Genomic DNA, 26,172 nt, shown 5'->3' with positions numbered 1-26,172 from the left:
AAAATGAAAATGAGTTATTTACACTCATGTTTTTTCTTATGATTTTCATCAACATATCTTAAAATCAATTTTATATAATTGAATTATAACTTGTGAACACTTACGTATACATCTTTAACAAAATTTGTTTTAGATACTATTATTTACATACAGGCCTATTATGAAATAGTATATTTTCCCTATTTTTAAAAATTTCTGAATCCTCTTACAAATGATGATTTTTTGTTTTGTTTTGTTTAGGAAATAGCAAGTGTTTACTTACATTTAAGTGTTAAAGAATAGGGTAAGGTACCTATCCTTCTTTACATGTCAATTAATTCTTTCACAAGAACTAAGCTCCAATGCATTACAAATAAAACAAATGTATTTTTAAATAATTTAGTGCATTAATGCTTCATTGCAGTGTTTGGGAGGGGAAGTTTCACATTGATTTTTAACTCAAAATTGCTCTATACTAAGAGTCGGAAGAGGACTTGGATATTGAACTGGTATCTTTTGTATAAGACTGAAGATAAAATATATGGTTACGATACACAAAACAGTATAGTTTTGTGTAAAGGACGTTTTAGTTTTATAAATTAAGATAGTTTAAAAATATAATTATTATATGTCTAGAAATGTATTAATTGTTGTCACATCCCAAAAAAGAATTCGAATTATGTAGTCTTGTAGTCACCTTTTCTAAATGTACTGTGAATTCTCATTGTGTTTTAGTGTGCATTTTAATTGCCATTACTTTGTATATCTCAGCTTTTAAAACATCGGAATTTATTTGCTATATATGCTTTGATTGTGCTGTACACGTATTATCACTCTTAAACAGATTTCTAGCAATTAATTTGAAATGGAAAAACAGCCATGCTACCTTTTCTTCCCCCCTTTATCAGAAGAACATTTAGAAAGCTTTTAAAACCCAAACCATTATATTATCTTTTGGTGGTGAACTAGGAGAACTGGGGTTCTCTATGCTTTAGCATTGCGAAAGTGCATCTTCCAGATTAGCACGTTTATATTGGGAATTCCTGGTAAACAACCATTTTGTACCTGCAAGGTATTAATCAAAAGCCATGAATTCGCCTTTTAACTGGGCTTGCCATTTAAACAATCTGTACATAATTCTGATTTCATGCTAAACTTTTCTAATTAGACATTTTTTGCTTAAACATCAATATTGGGTTTATATGGACCCATAATGGGGCGACAGTGGAAGATTTTACAGTTTAAAACTGCTCAGTATCCAGCTAATTAATCTATGCAGATAGGCCTAATCCATTTTCTATTTGTGAGGTGGGAGCTCTCATCTTTCTGCCACTTTTAAATGACCTCACATTTCCAAGTATAAATTTGGAGAAAAGACCGGATCAGAGGAATCCTCCATCAAAACTAGACGCCACTGTCTGATGGTGTTATCTGTCTTTTAGCGACTGACCAGGAGGGCTAGAGTTCCTTCTTCTTTTTGGTGTAGTACAACTGCATTTTCCAGATCATCACATTATATTGCTAATTCCTGATAAACAACTATTTGTCTTGCACAGCGAGCTGAGGGGAGCCTTGGCGTTCCCTCTCGGAGTGCAGCCCTAACCCGGGCTTTTGACCTTCAGCCTGTGATGTACTTTCGTTTGTCACTGGGGCCCATGTAGTGCGTAAATGGGCGTCAGATTTGGTAGCACTTCCAGCGGGTGAACTTTGGGAAGAGTCCAGGACGTGAATTTAATGGGTGGAGAGGCTGCGGCAGCACTGTGAAGTTACCGCGGCCAACTGCAGGAAGCCATGCTTCATTACACCCTTCATGGGAGCTGGCACACTCGCTCCACCCTCGTTACCCACGGGCCAGTCCTGGAGGAAAAGGCCGGCAGGTAGGTTCCCAGGGCAGGGAGATGATGCCCCCGGAGAGTCTCCTTGGGAGACTGAGAAAACCCCTTCCCCGCCCTGGGCGTCCGCCTCCCAGGCCTCTTCCCGACGCGCACACGCGGCCCGAGCCACCGGCGCTGCAGAGGGCGGCCCCAACGTCCCCACCCCCGCGTGCGCGCCCCCGCGCCCTCGCGTCGGCTCATTCCGGCCTCCGCGCGCCGCAGGTTCCCCTCGCGCCCACCCGCAGCACTCCGCGGCGGCGGCGAGCGGCGCGGGGGAGGGGACGGGGCCCGGGAGGTAGGCTGGAGGCGCCGGCCGGCCGCGGCGGCGCGCACGCAGGGCTCGCCTCCCTCGGGCCTCCTTCCTCACGGCGGCCGCAGGGCGGGCGCGCACGCCGAGTGACGCTCGGAGGAGGAAGCGCAGCCCCCTTCCCCTCCCTCTCTGCCCCTGGCCCAGCGGGATCCCCCCCAGTGCGCCTGTGCGGAGGCCTACTTGATTATGTGTGCCCTCTCCGGGCGCCCGCGTTAGCGGTCGGGTGGAGGTGGGGAGGGAAGACGCCGAGGAGGAGGAGGCGGCGGAGGAGGCGGTGGAGGGGAGGTGGGGGGAATCAGCAAGGACATGGCTCCTGACTCCTGTGCTGAACGTGAGTGACTGAGCGGCAAAGCCCGAGTGAGCGAGGGGTGGGCGGCCGGGCCGGGCGGGGGGCGCCGGGGCGGGCGCGGGGGACTGTGCGGGGGGACGCACTAATCGGCTTGCATGTGTTTTTTAATGGTCCCCCCCCCAACTCCCTCTTAGATGGTCTCTAGCGACCGGCCCGTGTCACTGGAGGACGAGGTCTCCCATAGTATGAAGGAGATGATTGGAGGCTGTTGCGTTTGCTCAGACGAGAGAGGCTGGGCCGAGAACCCGCTGGTTTATTGCGACGGGCACGGCTGCAGCGTCGCGGTGCATCAAGGTAAACACCCAACTGCCCGCCGGGCCGCGCCGGCCTGCGCCCAACCGTCACCGCCGCCCCCACCTGGGCCGCAACCGCCGGCGCCTCCGCCCCGTGCCGCGGTCGCGGGAGGGACGCGGAGGGTCCGTGGCGGTGTGCGGGGAGTGTGGGCCGTGCATGTGGGAGAAAGTGCGTGTGGCCCGGACTGTCATGTGATTCCGCTCTCACTCTCTCAAGTGTCAGTCGGCCGCCGCCCGCGCCGGGGGCCGGGGGCTGCTGACTCGGCGGGGCGGGGCGGCAGCCGCGTCCCCGGATTCGGGCTGGGTGGGGGCGGGGGTGCCGCGCGCCCCTCCCGGGGTCCCGGGGCCCCGGGGCCGTGGGGTGTGGATTTGGGAGCGTGGAGCGCCCTCCTCTCCCCTGGCCTGCCTCCGCCTGTCTGCCGCAGTGTTTGGAGACTTCCTGTGGTGTGGAGACAGGCTCGGGAACGCGGTGCTGCGCGGGGGAGGGCGGGGAGGCCCGTGGTCGCCTGGCCTCTTTAGATTGTGGGGACGATGCGGGGCCCGCTGAAGTCTCGGACCCTGCCACTGCCGCCCTGGAGCTGCCTGGGTAGGAGATGGCAGAGGACGCTTCTGCCCGTGCGGGAGTGGCAGGGCTGCTGCAGCGCCAGTGAAGTGGCCGTGGCAGGCCCCTACCAGCCTAGGTGGCTGAAGGGAAGAGGTGGCCGTGCCAAGTGACTGTTGGGGAGCCTCTTAGTTTATTTCTGGTTGTTAATAATTGCTGAGTTTTTTGGATATACAAGATTGAGGAAACTAGTAAGATACTTTTCTGGCCTTTGAAGTGGCCGACTCTTCCCCATTTGACATGGTAAAGAATCCAGACCAAAACAGTCTACATTCTTTTTTGGTGGCTCCATATTTATTGAGCATCCCACGTCCCTTCTCTTTTCTGAATCTGGCATTAAGTGATGCAGATGTTTTTAGTATTCTGTTGGAAAGGACTACCACCAAAGGGGAGACAGAAAAATTTGAATATGTGCTAAAGTGCATTTTGTAGAGAAAATAATGTCACACTTGGGAAGGGAGACTTAGATGCACTGGTGATGATTCTGAGGTAGTCAACTAACTTACTCTGAGAATGTTGTAATTCCCAGACATTTTTATTTTTACTTTTTATTTTTTCGAGGTAGAGTCTTGCTCTGTCACCCAGGCTGTGTAGTGCAGTGGGGTGATCTGGGCTCACTGCAACCTCCGCCTCCTGGGTTCAAGCGATTCTTCTGCTTCAGGTTCCCGAGTAGCTGGGATAACAGGCGCACCCTAGCAAACCCAGCTAATTTCTTATATTTTTTAGTAGAGACAGAGTTTTGCCATGTTGGTCATATTGGTCTCGAACTCCTGCCCTCAGGTGATCCTCCTGCCTCGGCCTCCCAAAGTACTGGCTTACAGACATGAATGCTTGTCAAAACCAGATACTGATTTTAAGGTCATAGGTTGATATATTTCCATTGCCGTGTTCATTGGTATTTTGAAGGCTATTTCTTATGAACTGGATGATGAATTATCAAAATTTGATAATAATTTCTATATACCAATATAGAAAATTTTCATTTGAAGCTTAAATTTTCCTTCCTAGAAGTACACCTGAATAAAAATGCAAGTTTTTGGGCACTGCTGCTGTGTTTTGGATACCTATGCCTTGTTTTTTGACTGATAGAACATTTATACTCAGATACATTTTACGAATTCTCTTTTTTTCTTTTTCTTTTTTTTTTTGAGATAGAGTCTCCATCTGTCGCCCAGCCTGGAGTGCAATGGTGCACTCTCGGCTCACCACAATCTCTGCCTCTTGGATTCAAGCGATTCTCCTGCCTCAGCTTCCCAAGTAGCTGGGATTACAGGTGCAGCCCACCACGCCCAGCTAATTTTTGTATATATATATATATTTTTGTAGAGATGAGGTTTCACCATCTTGGCCAGGCTGGTCTTGAACTCCTGACCTCATGATCCACCCATCTCAGCCTCCCAAAGTGCTGGGATTACAGGCGTGAGCCACCACGCCCGGCCTAATTTTTGTATTTTTAAGTAGAGATGGGGTTTCACCATGTTGGTCAGGCTGGTATATTCAACCCCTGACCTCGTGATTCGCCCGCCTCAGCCTCCCAAAGTGCTGGGATTACAGGTGTGAGCCACTGCGCCCGGCTTGTTTCTTGTTTTTGAAACAGCGTCTTAACGTCATTGCTCAGGCTGGCATGCAGGCTGCTATTACAGCTCACTGCAGCCTTTACCTCCCAAGTAGCTAAGACTACAGGCCTGGACAACCACGTCAGCTAATTTCATATTTTTGGTAGAGATGGGGTTTCACCATGTTGCCCAGGCTAGTCTCGAACTTTTTTTTTTTTTTTGAGACAGAGTTTCGCTCTTGTTTCCTAGGCTGGAAGGGTGCTCTCTTGGCTCACTGAAACCTCCACCTCCACCTCCCGGGTTCACGAGATTGTCTTGCCTCAGCCTCCCGAGTAGCTGGGAATACAGGCATGTGCCACCACACCTGGCTAATTTTGTATTTTTAGTAGAGATGGGGTTTCTCCAATTTGGTAAAGCTGATCTAGAACTCTAGACCTCGGGTGATTTCGCCACACTCGGCCTCCCAAAGTGCTGGAATTACAGGCTTGAACCACTGCACCTGACCTGAATTTATGTTCTTTAAAGACTTTATACTATTTAGGATATTTTCAAATTTCCACCTAGCAAGCTCATGCAAAAGTCTATTGGTTAATAGTGTTTTTAGAATTTTGGAAAATTTTCTGTTTTGAGCTAATTATTAACTTTAAAAACCAATTTTAAAACAAGACTGTGATTAGATATGTGATGTATACTTAGATCATTTGGAGCATTCACATCATTATTTATTTAGAAATAAACATACGTTTTTGTTTTTGAGACAGGGTCTTACCCTGTTGCCAAGGCTGGAGTGCAGTGGTGTGTTTATGGCTCACTGCAGCTTTGATTTCCCAGGCTCAAGTGATCCTCCTGTCTCAGCCTCCTGAGTAGCTGGGACTATAGGCACATACCACCATGCCCAGCTAAGGCTTTATTTTTTGAGAACGGAGTCTCGCTCTGTTGCCCAGGCTGGAGTGCACTGGCATGATCTCAGCTCATTGCAACCTCCCACTCCTGGGTTCCAGTGATCCCCTGTCTCAGCATCCTGAGTAGCTGGGATTATAGGCACCCACCACCATGCCTGGGTTAGCCAGGCTGATCTCCAACTCCTGACCTCAGGTGATCCATCTGCCTCAGCCTCCCAAAGTGTTGGGTTTATAGGTGTGAGCCACCATGCCTGGCCCTTTTTTTTTTTTTCATTTGAGATGGAATTTCACTCTTGTTGCCCAGACTGGAGTGTAGTGGCTCGATCTCAGCTCACTGCAACCTCCATCTCCTGGGTTCAAGGGATTCTCCTGCATCAGCCTCCCGAGTAATAGGATTACAGGCTTGTGCCACCATGCCCAGCTAATTTTGCATTTTTAGTAGAGATGGGGTTTCTCCATGTTGGTCAGGCTGGGGTTGAACTCCTGACCTTAGGTGATCTGCCTACCACGGCCTCCCAAAGTGCTGGGATTACAGGTGTGAGCCACCATGCTCTGCCTAATTAAAAAAAAAATGTTTTGTGGAGTCTCACTGTATTGCCCAGACTGTTCTGGAACTTTTAGGCCCAAGCAGCCCTCCCACCTCGACCTCCCAAAATGCTGGGATTACAGGTACGAACCACCGTGCCCAGCCTTGATTTATTTAGATGAGGTAACACAAAAGAGTTGCCCTTAAAATTTTTACCTTTTTTATTTTTAGATGGTGGAAGTCAAACGATTCTCCTGCCTCAGCCTCTCCAGTAGCTGGGATTACAAGTGTATGCCACCATGCCTGGCTAATTTTTGTATTTTTAGTAGAGATGGGTTTTTACCATGTTGGTCAGGCTGGTCTTGAAGTCCTGACCTTGTGATCCGCCCTCCTTGGCCTCCCAAAGTGCTGGGTATAAACCATGGCACCCGGCCTTAAAATTTTTACTTTTTAATTAAATAAGCTATATACGTGATAAATAGGATACAAAATGTTTTAATTCTCTGTAAAGAGGTGGTTTACTTGAATAGTGACAGGCAGATTAATAGGGCTTTGAAAGGGTATTTGATTTTTCCATTGTTCTTTGAATCTTTACATTTTAACACATTTCATTTTTCAACAGCTTGCTATGGCATTGTTCAAGTACCCACTGGACCATGGTTTTGCAGGAAATGTGAATCTCAGGAGAGAGCAGCCAGAGTGGTAAGAACTATTTATCAAAAACGTTAAACTTTAGTGAGTAGCTTAGGAACTTAGGAACTGCACTCACGTTGTGGTTTGCGGGGCTGTCAGTCATTTGTTCAAATGTGATAATGTAAAAGAGAATTTAGGCCAAATATTGACTTGGAGTATTAAACAGATTTCGTAAAACCGAAAAACAAATGGAATCATCTGAGTGTATTTTGGATACTTAGAAAACATAAAAATACATGGTCATATTTGTGCTTTATTAACTAGTTACAGAATCAAGAAAGCCTCAAGAAGTTTGAAGGTTACACTGGCTAATCATAGTTAAAGTATAATGGCAATAGAATTATAAGGAAGTTACATTGATAATTCTGTTAGGTTTCGTTTAATGGGGAAAAAAACATAAGAATTTTAGTGGGCCGGGCGCAGTGGCTCACGCTTGTAATCCCAGCACTTTGGGAGGCCGAGGTGGGTGGATCACGAGGTCAAGAGATCAAGACCATCCTGGTCAACATGGTGAAACCCTATCTCTACTTAAAAATACAAAAAATTAGCTGGGCATGGTGACGCGTGCCTGTAATCCCAGTTACTCAGGAGGCTGAGGCAGGAGAATTGCCTAAACCCAGGAGGCGGAGGTTGCAGTGAGCCGAGATTGCGCCATTGCACTCCAGCCTGGGTAACAAGAGCAAAACTCCGTCTCAAAAAAAAGAAAAAAAGAATTTTAGTGACTGTCATATTCTTTTTACTACATCTTTGGAGGTATGGTTTAACTTGGAACGCTCAGTGATTTTAGGCATTCAGTCCCTTTGGCAAACCAACATAAAAATTTTTTGTTTTTCTTTTTACTTGACTGGTTACCTTATTTCAGAACTTTTGTAAACCCTTATAAGAATGAAGGAGGTGGCTGGGTGCAGTGGCTTATGCCTTAATCCCAGCACTTTGGGAGGCCGAGGTGGGTGGATCACGAGGTCAGGAGTTCGAGACCAGCCTGGCCAAGATGGTGAAACCCTGTTTCTACTAAAAATACAGAAATTAGCGGGGCACGGCAGAGGGTGCCTGTAATCCCAGGAGGGCTGAGGCAGGAGAATCACTTGAACCCAGGAGGTGGAGGCTGCAGTGAACTGAGATTGCACCACTGTACTCTAGCCTGGGCAACAGAGCAAGACTCCATCTCAACAACAACAACAACAAAAAAGAGTGAAGGCGATGTTGGGCACAGTGGCTCATGCCTGTAATCCCAGCACTTTGGGAGGCTGAGGTGGGTGGATCACAAGGTCAGGAGTTTGAGACCAGCCTAGCCAACATGGTGAAACCCCATCTCTATTAAAAACACAAAAATTAGCTGGGCATGGTGGGACGTGCCTGTAATCCCAGCTACTTGAGGTTGAAGGAGGAGAATGGCTTGAACGCAGGAGGCACAGTTTGCAGTAAGGTGAGTTTGAGCCCTTGTACTCCAGCCTGGTTGACAGAGCAAGACTCCGTCTCAGGAAAAAAATGAATGAAGGAGGTAGGCCAGACCCAGTGACTCACACCTGTAATCCCAACACTTTGGGAAGGCGAGGCAGGAGGATTGCTTGAGTGCAAGAGTTTGAAACCAGCCTGGTCAATTTAGTGAGATCTTGATTATGTAAAAGAAAAATAAAAAAATTAGTTGGGGCTGGGCACAGTGGTTCACGCCTGTAATCCTAGCACTTTGGGAGGCTGAGGCGGGCGGATCACATTAGGTCATGAGTTCGAGACCAGCCTGGCCAACATGGTGAAACCACATCTCTGCTACAAATACAAAAAATTGGCCGGGCGCGGTGGCTCACGCCTGTAATCCCAGCACTTTGGGAGGCTGAGGCAGGTGGATCACGAGGTCAAGAGATCGAGACCATCCTGGTCAACATGGTGAAACCCTGTCTCTCCTAAAAATACAAAAAATTAGCTGGGCATGGTGGTGCGTGCCTGTAATCCCAACTACTTAGCAGGCTGAGGCAGGAGAATTGCCTGAACCCAGGAGGCGGAGGTTGCGGTAAGCCGAGATCGCGCCATTGCACTCCAGCCTGGGTAACAAGACCGAAACTCCATCTCAAAAAAAAAAAAAAACCACAAAAAATTAACTAGGTGTACAGTGTGCCCCTGTAGTCCTGGCTACTTTGGGGACCAAGACAGGAGAATCTCTTGAAGGACGGAGGTGGAGGTTGCAGTGAGCTGAGATTGCTCCACTGCGCTCCAGCCTGGGTGACAGAGTGAGACTCTGTCTCAAAAAAAAAAAAATTAGTTGGGCATGGTGGCTTGCACCTGTAGTCCCAGCTACTCTATAGGCTGAGACAGGAGGATTGCCTGAGCCTGGGAGGTTGAGACTGCAGTGAACCATGACTCCAGCCTGGGTGACAGAGTAAGAAACTCTCTCACAAAAAAATAAAATGAGGGAGGTATGTTTATCCTTTGTGACCACAAACATTTTCCCATTTGGATTTCTGGAAATAGCAGAGAGATAGATTTTATTTTCATTAGTTATGCAAACATACTACCATTTAAAATGTGATAGTTCCTTTCTTTAAATTTTATTGTATTTATTCAGTTATTATTTATTCTAAGACTTCTTGTTACAGCAAGTTCCTTTCTTTTGGTGTTGATTATGGAATTAGATCAAAGGTAGAAAACAAACATTTCAACTTCTTTATCTAGGCATGTAGCAAAAGCAGAAGCTTTTGTTTTTGTGTGGGCAATTTTTGATCAGTAGAAATAATGGGCCTGACGCTGTGACTCCTGCCTGTAATCCCTGCACTGTGGAAGGCCAAAGTGGGCAGATCACCTGAGGTCAGGAGTTTGAGACCAGCCTGACCAATATGGTGAAACCCCATCTCTACTAAAAATGCAAAAATTACGTGGGTGTGGTGGTGTGCACCTGTAATGCCAGCTACTTGGCAGACTGAGGCAGGAGAATTGCTTGGACCTGGGAGGCAGAGGTTACAGTGAGCTGAGATCGCACCATTACACTCTATCTTGAGTGACAGAGTGAGACTTTGTCTCAAAAAAAATGAAATAATGGCTGAGTGACCTATATAAGTGTGTTGAGTCTCAGAGCTATTTTTATTCTTTTTATTAATTTGAGACAGTCTGGCTCTGTTCTCCAGACTGGAGTGCAGTGGCTCACTGCAGGTTTGAAGTCCTGGGCTCAGGTGATCCTCCTGCCTCAGATTACAGGTCTGCACCACTACACCCAGCTAATTTATTATTATATTTATTTATTTTTTGGGCGACGGATTCTTGCTCTGTTGCCTGGACTGGAGTGAAGCAGAGCAGTCTCTGCTCACTTCAACCTCTGCCTCCCAGGTTCAAACCATTCTCCTGCCTCAGCCTCCCAAGTAGCTGGGACTACAGACATGTGCCACCACACCCAACTAATTTTGGCACTTTTAGTAGAGTTGCGGTTTCACCATGTTGGCCAGTCTGGTCTTGAACTCCTGACCTCAGGTGATATACCTATCTTGGCCTCCCAAAGTGCTGGGATTATAGGTGTGAGCTACTACATCTGGCCTGATTTTTACTAGAAATGAAGTCTTGCTGTGTTGACCATGCTGGTGTCGAACTCCTGAGCTCAAGCAGTCCTACCTCAGCCTCCCAAAGTATTGGGATTATAGATGTGAGCACCTGTGCCTGGCCAGAGGAATTTTTTTTGTATTTGAGATGGAGTTTCACTCTTGTTGCCCAGGCTGGAGTGAATAGCGTAGTCTCGGCTCACCACAACCTCCGCCCTCCAGGTTCAAGTGATTCTCCTGCCTGAGCCTCGTGAGTAGCTGGGATTACAGGCATGCACGACAACACCCGGCTAATTTTTGTATTTTTAGTACAGACGGGGTTTCACCGTGTTGGTCAGGCTGGTCATATCGGTCAGGCTGGTCTTGAACTCCTGACCTCGTCATTCTCCCACCTTGGCCTCCCAAAGTGCTGGGATTACAGGTGTGAGTCACTGTGCCGGGTCCCAGAACAATGTTTTTATAGTTCTCATGATGTTTTGGTTGTGTGTGAGAATGCACTGCAGCAGAATTACAGCTGTTATTCTAATGGGATTTAAAAAATGGAGCATGAAATCAACCAAAGAAAGTTTAGGACCTGGTGAAGTCTTTTTAGAGCTACCCTTTGACTTTTTTCTTTGTGTATGATGTTAACAGTTTGTGGTGAATAGGTCACTAGGCAATGGAACCTATGCTTTATTAGTAAACACTGACAATGAGAAGAGACTGTTCCGGGGGTGTCACCATAGATTGAAGGCTGGAAAAGCTAAGAAAATAAGGTGGGTATTAAGATAGAGAAGATAATGAATAGGGAATGGCAGAATGCCAGCATCATTTGCCTCAGATGCCACTTGTTGCCTGTTTCTTCTCTTTTGTTCCTAAGGACATGGTCAAAGTATCCATGTGAATAAGGTAGTTATCTTAAAAGATGTATTAGGGCCGGGTGTGGTAGCTCGTGCCTGTAATCCTGGCACTTTGAGAAGCTAAGGCAGGTGGATCACCTGAGGTCAGGAGTTCTGAGACCAGCTTGGCTAACATGGCAAAACTCCATTTCTACTCTTCTATTGTACTCCAGCTTGGGCAACAAGAGCGAAACTCTGTCTCAAAAAAAAAAAAAAAAGTGTATTAGATGCTAGGTGTAGTGGCTTGCACCTGTAATCCTAGTGCTTTAAGAGGCCAAGATGAGAGGATCACGCCTGAGTTGGAGATCAGGCCACGAGTTGGAGATCAGCCTGGGCAACATAGTGAGACCTTATCTCTACAAAAAGAAAAAAAAATTAACCGCATACGGTGATGTACTTGTAGTCTTAACTATGTGGGAGGCTGAGACAGGAGGATCTATTGAGCCCATGAGTTTGAGGTTGCAATGAGCTATAATCACACTACTGCATCCTACTCCAGGTGACAGAATTAGACCCTGTCTCTTTAAGAAAAAAAAGTTTTTAAGAGAGACATTTTATTTCAGCATCATTTGGTGGGAATGTGGGGGCCATTAGGGATTTTTTTTTTTTTTTTGAGATGAAGTTGCGCTGGCTGAAGTGCAATGGTGTGATCTTGGCTCACTGCAGCCTCCACCTTCTGGGTTCAAGCAATTCTCCTGCCTTACCCTCTAGAGTAGCTGGGATTGACAGGCGCCTGCCGCCACGCTAAGCTAATTTTTTTTTTTTGAGATGGGTTTTGCTTTTGTTGCCCAGGCTGGTGTGCAATGACGCAATCTGCCTCCTGGGTTCTAGCAATTCTCCTGCCTTAGCCTCTAGACTAGCTGGGATTACAAGCACCTGCCACCGTGCCTGGCTAATTTTTTTTTTTTTTTGAGGCAGAGTCTCGTTCTGTCGCCAGGCGCCAGGCTGGAGTGCAGTGGCTCGATCTCGGGTCACTGCAACTTCTACCTCCCGGTTTCAAGCATTTCTCCTGCCTCAGCCTCTCGAGTAGCTGGGACTGCAGGTGCACACCACCACCCCCAGCTAATTTTTGTATTTTTAGTAGAAACGGGATTTCACTATGTTGGCCAGGATGGTCTCGATCTCTTGACCTCATGATCTGCCCACTTCAGCCTCCCAAAGTGCTGGGATTACAGGTGTGAGCCATGGCGCCCGGCCCCGGCTAATTTTTTGTAATTTTTTTTTGAGATTGAGTTTTGCTCTTGTTGCCCAGGTGCAATAGTGATGGTGTGATCTTGGCTTACTGTAACCTCCACCTCCCAGACTCAAGTGATTCTCCTGCCTCAGCCTCCTGAGTAGCTGGGATTAGAGGCATGCGCCACCGCGCCTTACTTATTTTTGTATTTTTAGTAGAGACGGGATTTCTCCATGTTGGTCTGGCTGGTCACAAACTCCTTACCTCAGGTGATCTGCCTGCCTTGGCCTCCCAAAGTGCTGTGATTACAGGTATGAGCCACTGCGCTTGGCCTGTAGTGTATAATTATAAAAGGTAGGGTCCTTTGTAAGAAACAAATAAGCAAAGAAAGGGCATTTTATTATTAGGATGCAGGAGCCAAGAATCCTAATATGGAAATGTATTTGACCCAGGAAGGGAACTGAAGTAGTCTTGTGAATATTTTTTCTGCTTTTGTCTGCATGCCTGCTCTCATTCTTTTCTTCCTGCAGATTTACTCTGCTACTTGTCCCAACAATCAGTAGCTAACTTTTTGAGTGTTTACTGTGTGCCACATACTGTGCTAAATGTTTTATGACAGTTATTTCATTTAAGCATCCTATTACATCTATGAGGTAGATATTATTCTCATTTTATGGATAAGGACACTATAGTTTTAAGAGAAATAGATGTCTTATGAGAGTCTGGGATGTGATTAAACTCTTAACTACCATGTTGCCTCCTATGGTGAAAGATGACCATACTTCAGCTCCTGATGTTTTCCATCTCCTGTCTCAAAAGCAAGTAAATTCAGTCCCAATCTCATGTTCCTTTGGAGAAAACAATAAAACAAAAACCCAACTCTGGTTTGGCTTGGATGAGGTACCTAGCTCTAGACCATTTTGCAATGGTGAGACAAAAGAGTCAAGTTGCTCAGACACAGGAAGAACTCTGGATTGGTGGTAGCTCACTTCTCAGGGAAGGGGGATTATGACCTGGCAGAACCCTGACAGACACCAAGCAGTAAAGATTCAGAAAAGTAAAGGAGCATTTTCAGAAAAGTAAATTGGCACTATATAGAATTGACTTGAAAGGGGAGGTTAGAGATGGACTTAGGATGCTATTACTATAAAGATGTGGGAATAGAAAGGGAGGGAGTAGAAAAAGAAGGGAGCATTTTGAAGGATGAAATGACAGAATGGATGTTAGGTAAAGGAAAGGGAATAATCAAAAATGATTCATAGATATCAGGATGCTCACTCATTAGTGGCGATACCATTAGTAAATATTAGTGCAGTTGTTGTAGAGGAAGGAGAGCAAGTGAAGAGAAAAGAAAGACCTGTTTTGGGCATGTTGGTTTTGATGCTGCCAAGATTTTTGTACTGGAAAGTTAGGATACAATTACAGAGTAAAGTCAGAGTTGAAGCTGCATAGAGGGAAAACTGGGAACCACATGCCTTTTTTTGCTAGAGAAGATAAATGTTCACATTTGGGAGAGTAAAAATGATTACCAAGGATTGATACTGAACTGTCAGGAAAAGAGAACCTTAAAAGTACAATTGTGGCCGGGTGTGGCTCCTGCCTAATCCCAGCACTTTGGGAGGCCAAGGTGGGCGGATCACCTGGGGTCAGGAGTTCTAGACCAGCCTGACCAACATGGAAAAACCCGTCTCTACTAAAAATACAAAATTAGCTGGGTGTGGTGGTGCTTGCCTGTAATCCCAGCTACTCTGGAAGCTGAGACAGGAGAATCACTTGAACCTGAGAGGCAGAGGTTGTGGTAAGCCAAGATCGCACTGTTGCACTCCAGCCTGGGCAACAAGAGAAAAACTCTGTCTCAAAAAAAAAAAAAAGTACAGTCACCACGGAGACAACTGGGTTTTTAGAAAGATACTGCCAGGGATACTGAAGGACTAAGAAACATTTTTGAGACAGCAAATACAGCTTCCTGGTTTGGGTAGAACCTTGGTTATAGGGCATGGAAGACAGTAGAGGATTTGATTGTTGTGTGGAAAGTATAAGGAAAGAGAAAAATGAAGAGATGAGGTTGAGGAAAGGTTGGTTTGTAAGGGAAGTTTTTTTGTAGATAGACATTTATTATTTAGAAAAAGCCTGTCTCCCAAAAGAAAAAAGTTGCACACTTTCTCATGACTATTTTTGGTTTTTTTGAAGACGGAGTCTCACTCTGTCACCCAGGCTGGAGTGCAGTGGTGGGATCTTGGCTCACTGCAACCTCTGCCTCCCGGGTTCAAGCGATTTTCCTGCCTCAGTCTCCTGAGTAGCTGGGATTACAGGTGCGCGCCACCATGCCTGGCTAATGTTTGGATTTTTTTTTTTTTGGATTATAAAAACTTCCTCTTTAATCAAGTCTTACAACATGAACAGATTTCTTGAATAAAGTGGAAAGTTTCCAGTATACTGAAACATAAATCCACAAGTCACCATACACACAACACCTGGCAGGAAAAAAAACAATAACAAGTTTCACAATATCTGTAACTGCCATGATCTTAATCCCAGATGCTTCCTCCATCTGCCAAGTGTGTTCTGGATACACAGCACACCGTGGCTTTTGGGGTCACACTCAGCTGAGGCTTTGGGTCCAGAGAGCACTCATCTGGCTGGGCTATGGTAGTGGTGGCTCTACTCAAGAAGCAAAGTAGTTAGCAGCACATTCAGACAGTGTATTGAACATCTTTTAAATATCAAAGTGAGAAACAAGAAGAGAACATAATAATGTCATCAGAAAGATGTTAGTAAGTAAGGACAGCTATGTAAAGCTTGAGGCTGGAAGGTGGCTTCCCAGCTTCATTTCTTCAGCTTCTTGGGTAGTGGGCACCGGAACAGTAAGATGTGAGGTTCTGGTTCATGGATCATATAATGGACCCATCCCTGACTCTGCTGACCACCAAGATTCTTCCATTCAGATTCAGACATCAAATGGGTTTTAGGGACCAGCTTGGCTATGTCCTTGGGCACCATGACATGCTGATACTCAAACTCCTTGTCGTCGTATTTGTCCGAATAGTAAATTTGTTTGTGCGACATGATCGCTCCGTCTGCTAGCCTTCAGCCCTGTGCCACCAACCTCTGAGCAACTCCCTGCAGCAAGCCTAATGTTTGTATTTTTAGGAGAGACAGGGTTTGACCATGTTGGTCATGCTGGTCTCGAACTCCTGACCTTGTGATCCCTGCCTTGGCCTTCCAAAGTGCGGGAATTACAGGCTTGAGCCACCTCGCCTGGCCCCCTCTCATGACTATTTTTGTATGTAGGTATTTAGAGACAGGATCTCGCTCTTTGCCCACGCTGGAATCAGTGGTGCGATTTTAGCTTACTGCAACGTCGAACTCTGGGGCTCAAGGAATCCTCCTGCTTCAGCCTCCTGAGTAGGACCATAGGCACATGCCACTATGTCTGGCTAATTTTAAAATTTTTGGTAAAGACAAGGTCTTGTTATGTTGCCCAGGCTAGTCTCAAACACCTGGCTTCAAGAGATCCTCCCATGTTGTCCTCCTGAAGTGTTGGGATTTCAGGTGTGAGCCACCATGCCTGGCCTATTCTTTATTTAGTGAGCATTTGTTCTGAATTACTGCAGGCTGATGTGACTTATTAGAAATTTTATTTACTTATATAATTTTGATGAGATACAGAGGATTTTTTAAAAATTAAGTTTGATTTTTTTTTTTTTTTTTAAGACGGAGTTTCACTCTTGTTACCCAGGCTGGAGTGCAATGATGCGATCTCGGCTCACCGCAACCTCCGCCTTCTGGGTTCAGGCAATTCTCCTGCCTCAGCCTCCTGAGTAGCTGGGATTACAGGCACGTGTCACCATGCCCAGCTAATTTTTTGTATTTTTAAGTAGAGACAGGGTTTCACCATGTTGACCAGGATGGTCTCAATCTCTTGACCTCGTGATCCACCCACCTCGGCCTCCCAAAGTGCTGGGATTTCAGGCGTGAGCCACCGCGCCCAGCCTAAATTTGATTTTTAAAAAATCCAGTCTTGCCTCATCACCCAGGCTGGAGTGCAGTGGTGTGATCTCAGCTCACTGCAACCTCTGCCTCCTGGGTTCCAGTGATTCTTGTGCTTCAGTCTCCTGAATAGCTGGGATTACAGGCATGCACCAGGATGCTTGGTTACTTTTTGTATTTTTAGTAGAAACAGGGTTTCACCACGTTGCTCAGGCTGGTCTCGAATTCTTGGGCTCTAGCAATTCTCCTGCCTTGGCCTCCCAAAGTGCTGAGATTACAGACATGAGGGACCGTACCTGGCCAGGTAGGATAGTTTAGTTTTTAAATATTCTACTTTGCTATTTCATTTTGAGACCGAGTCTCACTCTGTGGCCCAGGCTGGAGTGCAGTGATGTGATCTTGGCTCACGGCAACTTCTACCTCCCAGGTTCAAGTGATTCTCCTGTCTCACCCTCCCAAGTAGCTGAGACTACAGGCACGCACCACCACTCCTGGCTAATTTTTTTTTTTTTTTGAGACGGTATCTCACTCTTGTCACCCATTCCGCCGGAGTGTGTTGGCATGATCTTGGCTTACTGCAACCTCTGCCTCCTGGGTTCAAGTGATTCTCCTGCCTGAGCCTCCAGAGTAGCTGGGATTATAGGTTTGCCACGGTGCCTGGCTAATTTTTTCTTTTTTGAAATGAAGTCTTACTCTTGTCCCCCAGACTGGAGTGCAGTGGCACAATCTCAGCTCACTGCAACCACCACCTCCCAGGTTTAAGCCAGTCTCCTGCCTCAGCCTCCTGAGGAGCTGGGATTACAGGCATCTGCCACCATGCCTGGCTAATTATTGCTTTTTTTTTTTTTTTTTTGAGACAGAGTCTCTGTTGCCAGGATGGAGTGTGGTGGTGAAATCTCGGTTCACTGCAGCCTCCAACTCCCTGGTTCAAGTGATTCTCCTGCCTCAGCCTCCCAAGTAGCTGGGATTACAGGCACACACCACCGCGCCCAGCTAATTTTTTTTTTTTGGTATTTTTAGTAGAGATGAGGTTTCACCATGTTGGCCAGGATGGTCTCAATCTTCTGACCTTGTGATCCGCCCACCTTGGCCTCCCAAAGTGCTGGGATTACAGGCGTGAGCCACTGCACCCGGCCGATTATTGCATTTTTTAAGTAAAGATGGGGTTTGACCATGTTGGCCAGGCTGTTCTCGAACTCCTGACCTCATGTGATCTGCTTGCCTCAGCCTTCAAAAGTGCTGAGTTTATAGGCACTTGGCCAATTTTTTTTTTTTTTTAGATGGCGTTTTTAGTCTTGTTGCCCAGGCTGGAGTGAAGCACAATCTCGGCTCACTGCAACCTTCGCCTCCCAGGTTCAAGTGATTCTTCTGCCTCAGCCTCCCGACTAGCTGGCATTTCAGGCATGCGCCACTGCACCCAGCTAATTTTGTATTTTTAGTGGGAACAGGGTTTCTCTATGTTGGTCAGGCTGGTCTCGAACTCCCCACCTCAGGTGATCTGCCTGCTATGGCCTCCCAAAGTGCTGAGATTGCAGGTGTGAGCCATTATGCCTGACCTGTAGTTTTTGTATTTTTATAGAGACAGCATTTCACCATGTTGGCCAGGCTAGTCTTGAACTGCTGACCTCAGGTGATTCGCTTGCCTTGGCCTCTCAAAGTGCTGGGATTACAGGCATGAGCCACTGCGCCCTACCCTACTGCTGGCTAATTTTTGTAGTTTTAGTAGAGATGGAGTTTCACTATGTTGGCCAGGCTGGTTGTGAACTCCTGACCTCAGGTGATATGTCTGCCTTGGCCTCCCAAAGTGCTGGGATTACAGGCGTGAGCCACTGGGCCCAGCCTCTACTTTTTGTGTTTTATTTATTATTATTATTTTTTTTTGAGGCAGAGTCTCACTCTTGTCGCCCTGGCCTATCATTTATTATTCTGATTTTTTTATTTTTTTGAAACATGGTCTTGCTCTGTCTCCCAGGCTGCAGTGCAGTTGTGTGATCATGGCTTACTGCAGCCCCGACCTCCTGGGCCTTAAAAATCTTCCTGCCTCAGCCTCTTGAATGACTGGTACCACAAGTATGCACCAGCATGCCTGGCTAAGTTTTAAATTTTTTTTTAGAGGTGGGGTCTCGCTGTGTTCCTCAGGCTGGTCTTGCACTCCTGGACTCAAGCAGTCTTCCTGCCTCAGCCCCCCAAAGTGCTGAGGTGACAGTGTGAGCCACCGTACCCAACCTATTTAAAAAAAATTTTTTAAAGATGGAGTCTCACTGTGTTGCCCAGGTTAGAGTGTGATCATAGCTCATTGCAACTTGAACTCCTGGCCTTGAGAAAATTTTATCTGTTGAGGCCAGGAATTCAAGGCTGTCATGCACAATGATCACGCCTGTGAATAGCCACTGCATTCCATCCTGGGCAACATAGGGAGACCCAGTCTCTCTGAAGGAGTTGAGGGCGGGTGCAGTGACTCATGCCTATAATCCCAGCACTTTGGGTGGCTGAGGCGGGCTGACTGCTTGAGTTCAAGAGCTTGAGACCAACCTGGCCACATGGCGAAACCCTGTCTCTACAAAATAATACAAAAATCAGCCAGGCATGGTGGCATGTTCCTATAGTCCTAGGTACTTGGGAGGCTGAGGTGGGAGAATCTCTTGAGCCTAGGAGGTGGAGGTTGCGGTGAGCTGAGATCATGCCAATGCAGCACAGCCTGGGCAACAGTGGGAGACCCTGTCTCAAAAGTAGGGAGAGGAGAGGGGAGAGGCTGGGCACGGCAGCTCACCCCTGTAATCTCTACACTTTGGGATGCTGAGGCAGGAGGATCCCTTGAGCCCAGGAGTTCAAAACCAGCCTGGGTGCCAAGGTGATAACATCTCCACAAAAAATAAAAACAACTGTGCATGATGGTGCACACCTGTGGTCCAGCTACTTGGGACACTGAGGCAGGAGGATCACTTGAGTCTAGGAGTTACAGGCTACAGTTAGCTGTGTTTGTGCCCCTGCACTACAGCCTGGGAAATAATGAGAGACCCTATCTCAAAGAAAAAAAGAATTTGTATTATTAAGTTATTGTTATTTTAGATCTAAGTGAAAGGCTATTTTTTTCCTGTAGGAGGTAAGCTGTGACTTTGTGACTTTTCCCTGCTGCTCTGCCTCTTTTTATTGCAGTTCTTCCTGGCTTCTTACATTTTTTTTTTTTTTTGAGACAGAGTTTTCCTCTTGTTTTCCAGGCTGGAGTGCAAAGGGGCTATCTTGGCTCACTGCAACCTCCACCTCCCAGGTTTAAGCAATTCTGCCTCAGCTTCCCAAGTTGCTGGGACTACAGATGCGCACAACCACGTGCCCGGCTAATTTTTGTATTTTAGTAGAGATGGGGTTTCGCCATGTTGGCCAGGCTGGTCTCAAACTCCTGACTTCAGGTGATCTATCCACCTCAGCCTCCCAAAGTGCTGGAATTACGGGCGTGAGCCACCTCGCCCAGTCCCTAGCTTCTTAAATTTTGAGGGAGAAACTGTTATATGGAATTAAAAACAAAAGTTTTAGGAATTGATCTAGGGTTGCACTATGTTATTATTTTCTTTTTGCTTATTATAAATAGTTCTGAATGATATAGAACATGTAATACGTATCTACGCGTTCCTACCGAAATGAACAAATGTTGGTTCTTTGTATTTGCTTCATATCTTCCCTTTTACTTAAAACGAATAATGAATTAAAAAATTAGGTTGAAGTACTTTTTATCATCTCCCCAATCTGAGTCAAACATTATTCTTTTTTTTGTTTTATTTGTTTTTTTAAGATGGAGTCTTGCTCTGTTGCTCAGGCTGGAGTTCAGTGGCAGGATCTCTGCTCACTGCACCCTCTGGCTCCCAGGTTCAAGCAGTTCTCCTGCCTCAGCCTCCCAAGAAGCTGGGATTATAGACACCCGCTACTACACCTGGCTAATTTTTGTATTTTTAGCAGAGATGTGGTTTCACCATATTGGCTAGGTTGGTCTTGAACTCTTGACCTCAAGTCATCCACCCACCTCCGCCTCCCAAAGTGCTGGGATTACAGGCATGAGTCACCGCACCTGGACAACCATTATTCTTTCAGTGTCTTTTGTACCTATTTTATACTTAAATATATTCATAATACCGAAAATACAGGTTTACAGAATGGTATATGATACCATTTTCTGCAACTTATGATATGGCTACCTAATACATACTGATCTAGTTCATTTTTGTTTTTTTGTTTTTTTTTCAAAGCCTACAGTACCTGGTATTCCCGGGCGGTCTCCCATCCAAGTACTAACCAGGCCCGACCCTTGATCTAGTTCATTCTTATCTGATTTTCAGTATTCTGTTACAGAATGTATCACAATTTAGTTCTCTTATCATTTAAAGTTCTGATTTTTTTATAGTCACAAATAGCACTGCAATAAACATTCTTGTAAATATAATGAAGCTTGTTTTTTGTTTTTAAATACAGTCTGAGGCCTGGTGTGGTGGCTCAGTCAAGCCTGTAATCTCAGCACTTTGAGAGGTTGAGGGGCTGAGACGGAAAGATCGCTTGAGCCCAGGAGTTCGAGACACACCTGGGAAACAAAGAGACCTTGTGTCTCTAAAAATTACAACAACAACAAAAATCTGATAATCTGTACAAATAGGCAGATTTTTTATGGTAATGACTGATACATTTGGGTTTGTTAGTAATAATCTTTGTGGTATCTGTTATGCTTTTTTCCTTTCCTTTTTTTCCTTTTAGTTGGAGTGAGTTTCCTTCATTCTTTTTTTTTTTTTTTTGTGGTCAAGGGCTTAGAAGAGACAGAGTCTTGCTCTGTTGCCTGGGGGGAGTGCAGTGGCGAAATCTTGGCTCACTGCAACCTCCGTCTGCCCAGTTCAAGCGATTCTGTCTCAGCCTCCCATGTAGCTGGGATTACAGGTGCCCATCACCATGCCCAGCTAATTTTTGTATTTTTTTTTTTTTTTTTTTTTTTTGTTAGTAGAGATGGAGTTTTACCCTGTTTTCCAGGTTGGTCTTGAACTCCTGACTTCAGGTGACCCACCAGCCTTGACCTCCCAAAGTGCTGGGATTATAGGCGTGAGCCACCCTGCCTGCCCGGCCCCTTCATTCTTTTATTTTTTAAATTATCTGCGTTATGGAGGTCATATGTTCTATTTCTTTTCTTTTAGTGATTGCACTTAAAGTTTTAACATGCATACTTAATGTTTTTCTGAGTCTTAAATTAGTATCTGTACACTTTTGAACAAAGCGAAGGTCCTTAGGATGCCTTGATTCCTTTTGTTCTTTTTCCCTTGAACAATCTGTGTTACTGTTGTCTTTATTATTCTGCTGGGTTTTTTTTTTTTTTTTGAGACAGAGTTTCGCTTTTGTTGCCCAGTCTGGAATGTAGTGGCGAGATCTGAGCTCGCTGCAACCTCCACCTTCTGTGTTCAAGCGATTCTCCTGCCTCAGCCTCTGAAGTAGCTGGGATTATAGGCATGTGCCACCATGTCCTGCTAATTTTTGTATTTTTAGTAGGGACCGGGCTTCACCATGTTGCCAGGCTGTTCTTGAACTCCTGACTTGAGGTGATGCACCTGCCTCTGCCTTCCAAAATGCTGGGATTACAGGTGTGAGCAACTGTGCATCTTATTTAGAATCTTCTTTTTTTTTTTTGAGACAGAGTCTCACTCTGTCACCCAGGCTGCAGTGCAGTGGCATAATCTTGGCTTATGCAACCTGTCCCTCCCGGGGACAGCAATTCTTCTACCTCAGCCTCCTGAATAGCTGGGATTATAGGCATGCGCCACTACACCAGGCTAATTTTGGTATTTTTAGTAGAGACTAAAAATACAAAATTTGGTTTCACCGTGTTGGTCAGGCTGGTCTTAAACGCCTGACCTCATGATCCGCCTGCCTTGGCCTCCCAAAGTGCTGGGGTTACAGGCGTGAACCACTGCACCTGGCCTCTATTTTGAATCTTGCAAATAATCGTGTGTTTTAAAAAAACAGTCGTTTATGATTTAGACTTAACGTTACTGGTGTTTTTGTTCAACCTAGCCTTTTATTTTCCTTGTTGCTTTATGGGTTCATCCTTTTTCTTTTGAAGGGTTTTGATATTTTTACTCAGGGTCTGAGACTACTAAGTAATAAGTAAGAAAGCTATATTAGTCTTTTTGTGTCTAATAATTTCATTATTTTGCTCTCTTGGAAGCTAGCTTGAATCTTGTGATAATAGCTATATTCCTGTAATGAAAGATTTTATTCTGGTTTGTCTTCTGGTATCTATGGGTTGATAAACAATCTTTTGGCAGTTTGAATATCCTGTTGGAGACTTGGTCTGCTTTTTCATTCTGAGGACTCAGTGCCCTTCTTCCATGTTTTATTTTCTGCTCTATGTCTTTAAATACTGTAACTTTCATTTTTTTTTTTTTTTTTTTTTTTTAATAAAGATAGAGATGGGGTGTCACCATGTTGGCCAGGCTGGTCTCGAACTCCTGACCTCAGGTGATCCACCCATCTCAGCCTCCCAAAGTGCTAGGATTACAGGCGTGAGCCACCACGCCCGGCCCTAACTTTCTCTTTAAGTTTTCTTTTCCTAGAACTGTTAGGTATATGTTTGGGATTTTCATTCTGTTTTTCATGTCTTTTAATTTGTCTTTCAAATTTTCTCTCTTATCATTGCATTATGGATAATATCTTTAACTCTGTCTTCAGATTTATGCTTATTTTTAATTTAATGAATACATTTTTTTTTCTTAGTAAATTATAGCTAGAATTTCTTTGTGATTTTATTTTTCAATGTGTTTCTTCTTTTTTCAGGGTGTCTTGCTTTGGTGTCTGAAGGATTATAGTCCTTTATTTATTTGAACATTTAAAACATACTTATTGTAAATATTGTCGGATTTTGGAATTCTTTCGTTTGTTTGTTAACTCTGGTGGTAGATGTCTGCATATATCGTGTAATTTTTGACCGCAAGCTAATCATCAGGAGGAGTTGTCTTTCTTGGGATTCCTATTCCTCTATCATGGGTTGTAAAGATGTCACTGTGGGGTTTTTGCCTTTGCTCTCTGACTTTTAAGAATTATGTTTGGCTGACCAGATTATAATAGTTTCTGCAAGTCAAGAGGTTATTCTTTTACTTAAAAGCAAAAGGGATTTTGAAGCTTTTATGACAACTCTCTTAAGTCATTAGGGATTACGCTTTTTCTGTCTTCCTACTATACCATCTTTAGCACCTGGTTTTTATGTTCAGGGTTATCCCACAGTCAAAGCATGGCAGCTGGAACTGCAGTCATTGTGACTGCAAAAGAAGTTGCAGGCAGAAAGAAGGGGTGGGGGTAAGGTTTCAAGTGTGGTTCTCCAACTGAGTTGTACTTTTTTTTTTTTTTCTTTGAGACAGTCTTGCTGTGTTGCCCAGGTTGGAGTGCTGTGGTCGTGATCTCTGCTCACTGCAACCTCTGCCTCACGGGTTCAACCGATTCTTCCACTTCAGCCTCCTCAGTAGCTGGGATTAAAGGCATTCGCCACCAAGCCTCGCTAAGTTTTGTATTTTTAGTAGAGATGGGGTTTCACCATGTTGGCCAGGCTGGTCTCGAACTCCTCACCTCAGGGGATCTGCCCATCTCGGCCTCCCAAAGTGCTGGGATTACAGGATTACATGCATGAGCCACTGTGCCCAGTCCTGAGTTGTACTTTTTTTTTTTTGAGACTGAGTTTCCCAAGCTGGAGTGCAATGGTGCAATCTTGGCTCACTGCTGCAACCTCCGCCTCCTGGGTTCAAGCAATTCTCCTGTCTCAGCCTCCTGAGTAGCTGGAATTACAGGTGCATGCCACCATGTCCCGATTGATTTTTTGTATTTTCAGTAGAAAAGGGGTTTCACCATGTTAGCCAGGCTGGTCTTGACCTCCTGACCTCAGGTGATCCTCCCAGTGTGGCCTCCCAAAGTGCTGGGATTACAGGTGTGAACCACTGTGCCAGTCCCCGAGTTGTACTCATAAATGAATTCTCCTCGAGGTTCCACTCAACAATTTATGCTTAACTTTACTGGCCCTTAATTGTTACAGAACCTGCGAAAGGTAATCATAAAGTTGGGCCTGTTGATAAACTCTTTAAAGCCAGAGTTCTGTTAGTAGGGAAGAAAGAGAAAATGGACTTGAATTGGTAGCTGCAGAGTCTGTCACAGTTTGTTTAATGGGGTTCATTGTTCCAGGCCAGTCTCTAAGTTTGTTTCTTGGCTTGGATTTCTTCTGCACCCTTTAAATAATGGATTTTGGGCCCCATACTGTCTGTCAGAATCCCCTTGAATTTCCTAGAGTGACTCATCTACTCATGTCTGGAGTAAGCATCTCATTTCTCTGCAGCTTCTCTAGTCTTAGTAGTCCAGAGCATGTTTTTCTAGTCTCCTGTTATATGGGCCCTTATCAGCTCCTATCCTTATGTAGGGAACCCAGTTAGAGCTTTTCTCCATATCTTTTTTTTTTTTTTTTTTTGGAGACAGAGTCTTGTTCTGTCACCAGGTGCCGGGCTGGAGTGCAGTGGTGCCATCTCAGCTCACTGCAACCTCTGCCTCCCGGGTTCAAGTAGTTCTCCCGCCTCAGCCTCATGAGTAGCTGGGACTACAGGCGTGCGCCACCATGCCCAGCTAATTTTTGTATTTTTAGTAGAGATGGGGTTTCACCATGTTGGCCAGGATGGTCTCGATCTCTTGACCTCGTGATCCACCTGCCTTGGCCTCCCAAAGTGCTGGGATTACAGGCATGAGCCACCGCGCCCAGCCTCTTTTCTCCATATCTTGAGTCTGTGTTGTTGTCATAGTCAGTCCTATCCTCTAAGGTGTTGTTTCTGATAGCTTCATTGAGTGTCTCAGCTTTGAGTAATATTGATTCCTTTAGCTTTTTTTGTTTGTTTTGGAGACACAGTGTTACTTTGTTACTCAGGCTAGAGTGAAATGGGGAGATCCCAGCTCACTGCAGCCTCTGCCTCCCAGGATCAAGGGATTCTCCTGCCTTAGCTTCCTGAGTCTGAGACTACAGACTGGTGCCACCAAGCCCAGCTAATTTTTATAATTTTAGTAGAAGCGGAGGTTTTGCCATGTTGCCCAGGCTTGTCTTGAACTTCTGAGCGTAAGTGATTTGCTGCCTGACTTGGCCTCCCAAAGTGCTGGGATTACAGAAGTGAGCTACCGCGTTGGGCCTCATTTAGCTTTAAAGTTCTTTTTTATTTCTGCCAACTGGAGATTTATCTTCATTCACATAATTAAAATTATGTGAAAACAATTAAAAATTGTTTCCAGATTTATTTTATCTTTGATTCCTAAGTGCAAGAAGCCAAGGTGAGTAGCAAAAAGTACTTGGATTGTACTTTTTTTTTTAACATAACACAAATAACTTTTTAATTTTTTTACAAACTTTTTTGCCTGTACACTTTAAATAGAATGTCTTCAAAGTTGAACATTTGCTAACATTTTTTCCTTACTGCTGACTCATAATCTAGTATTTTATTTTAAATTCTGCATAATATCCTAAGTTCTTGTAGCTTTCAAAAAG

At 45.2% G+C, this 26,172-nt stretch overlaps 2 protein-coding genes across 13 annotated transcripts in view; one reads left to right on the top strand and one right to left on the bottom strand.

Moving 5' to 3' along the window:
* Nucleotides 1-2,238: 2,238 nt before the first annotated feature.
* Nucleotides 2,239-26,172, top strand: part of MLLT10 (MLLT10 histone lysine methyltransferase DOT1L cofactor) — a 227,379-nt gene continuing 203,445 nt past the window's right edge. For 8 of the 12 annotated variants that reach the window (XM_064368366.1, XM_064368364.1, XM_064368365.1 and 5 more), the window contains exons 1-3: nucleotides 2,408-2,494; nucleotides 2,647-2,806; nucleotides 7,013-7,092. In XM_064368366.1, coding sequence (XP_064224436.1) covers nucleotides 2,647-2,806; nucleotides 7,013-7,092 — 240 coding nt within the window. In that variant the 5' untranslated portion in view covers nucleotides 2,408-2,494. Of the gene's footprint in view, nucleotides 2,521-2,646; nucleotides 2,807-7,012; nucleotides 7,093-26,172 lie in introns of those variants that run through there. The other 4 variants (XM_021666314.2, XM_064368363.1, XM_064368369.1 and 1 more) reach the window with 4 other exon arrangements.
* On the bottom strand, nucleotides 15,483-15,742 carry LOC135271380 (cyclin-dependent kinases regulatory subunit 1-like). Its single transcript, XM_064368373.1, has one exon. The coding sequence runs from the start codon at nucleotides 15,720-15,722 to the stop codon at nucleotides 15,483-15,485; it is 240 nt and encodes a 79-aa protein (XP_064224443.1). The 5' UTR covers nucleotides 15,723-15,742.

This window comes from Aotus nancymaae, unplaced genomic scaffold (assembly GCF_030222135.1).
Source record: "Aotus nancymaae isolate 86718 unplaced genomic scaffold, 86718_ANA_hifiasm-v0.15.2.pri h1tg000077l, whole genome shotgun sequence".
In the NCBI taxonomy this organism is placed as follows: domain Eukaryota; kingdom Metazoa; phylum Chordata; class Mammalia; order Primates; family Aotidae; genus Aotus; species Aotus nancymaae.
Note: the sequence above shows the minus strand (reverse complement) of the source record. Positions and strands in the feature narration are given on the sequence as shown.